The 283-nt window shown below is 72.1% G+C and overlaps 1 protein-coding gene across 1 annotated transcript in view; it reads right to left on the bottom strand.

Annotated features, from left to right (window-relative positions):
• Nucleotides 1-161, bottom strand: part of TMEFF2 (transmembrane protein with EGF-like and two follistatin-like domains 2) — a 139,033-nt gene extending 138,872 nt beyond the window's left edge. The window contains exon 1 of the mRNA XM_009334209.1: nt 86-161. Within this exon, the coding sequence (XP_009332484.1) occupies nt 86-161 (76 nt within the window). The remainder of the gene's footprint in view (nt 1-85) is intronic.
• Nucleotides 162-283: the final 122 nt, after the last annotated feature.

Here is a 283-nt window from a genome sequence, read left to right as displayed (position 1 = left end):
ACGCGGCCGCCGAGGTGACGAGGTGACGAAACGAGCGCAGCGGGGAAAGCAGGGGGAAGAGAGGGAGGGAGAGATCCTGCCCCGCCTCGGCAGGCAGCGGCCAAGGGCTTGTCGGGCTGCAGCACCATCCCCGCGACGGAGCCGGAGGAAAAATGCACCATCACCGCGGCACGGAGGGCTGCTCTGCCCCCCAACGCCTAACGCGCGCTCGGAGACCGCGGAGCGAGGGAGCCCCGCAGCAGCCTCCCTCCGCCTCCAGCCGGCGCTTTGCCACGGGGCTGCG

Source organism: Pygoscelis adeliae, unplaced genomic scaffold (genome assembly GCF_000699105.1).
Source record: "Pygoscelis adeliae isolate BGI_AS28 unplaced genomic scaffold, ASM69910v1 Scaffold251, whole genome shotgun sequence".
Lineage (NCBI taxonomy): Eukaryota > Metazoa > Chordata > Aves > Sphenisciformes > Spheniscidae > Pygoscelis > Pygoscelis adeliae.
The sequence above is the reverse complement of the archived record's forward strand: the minus strand, read 5'-3'. Positions and strand labels throughout refer to the sequence as shown.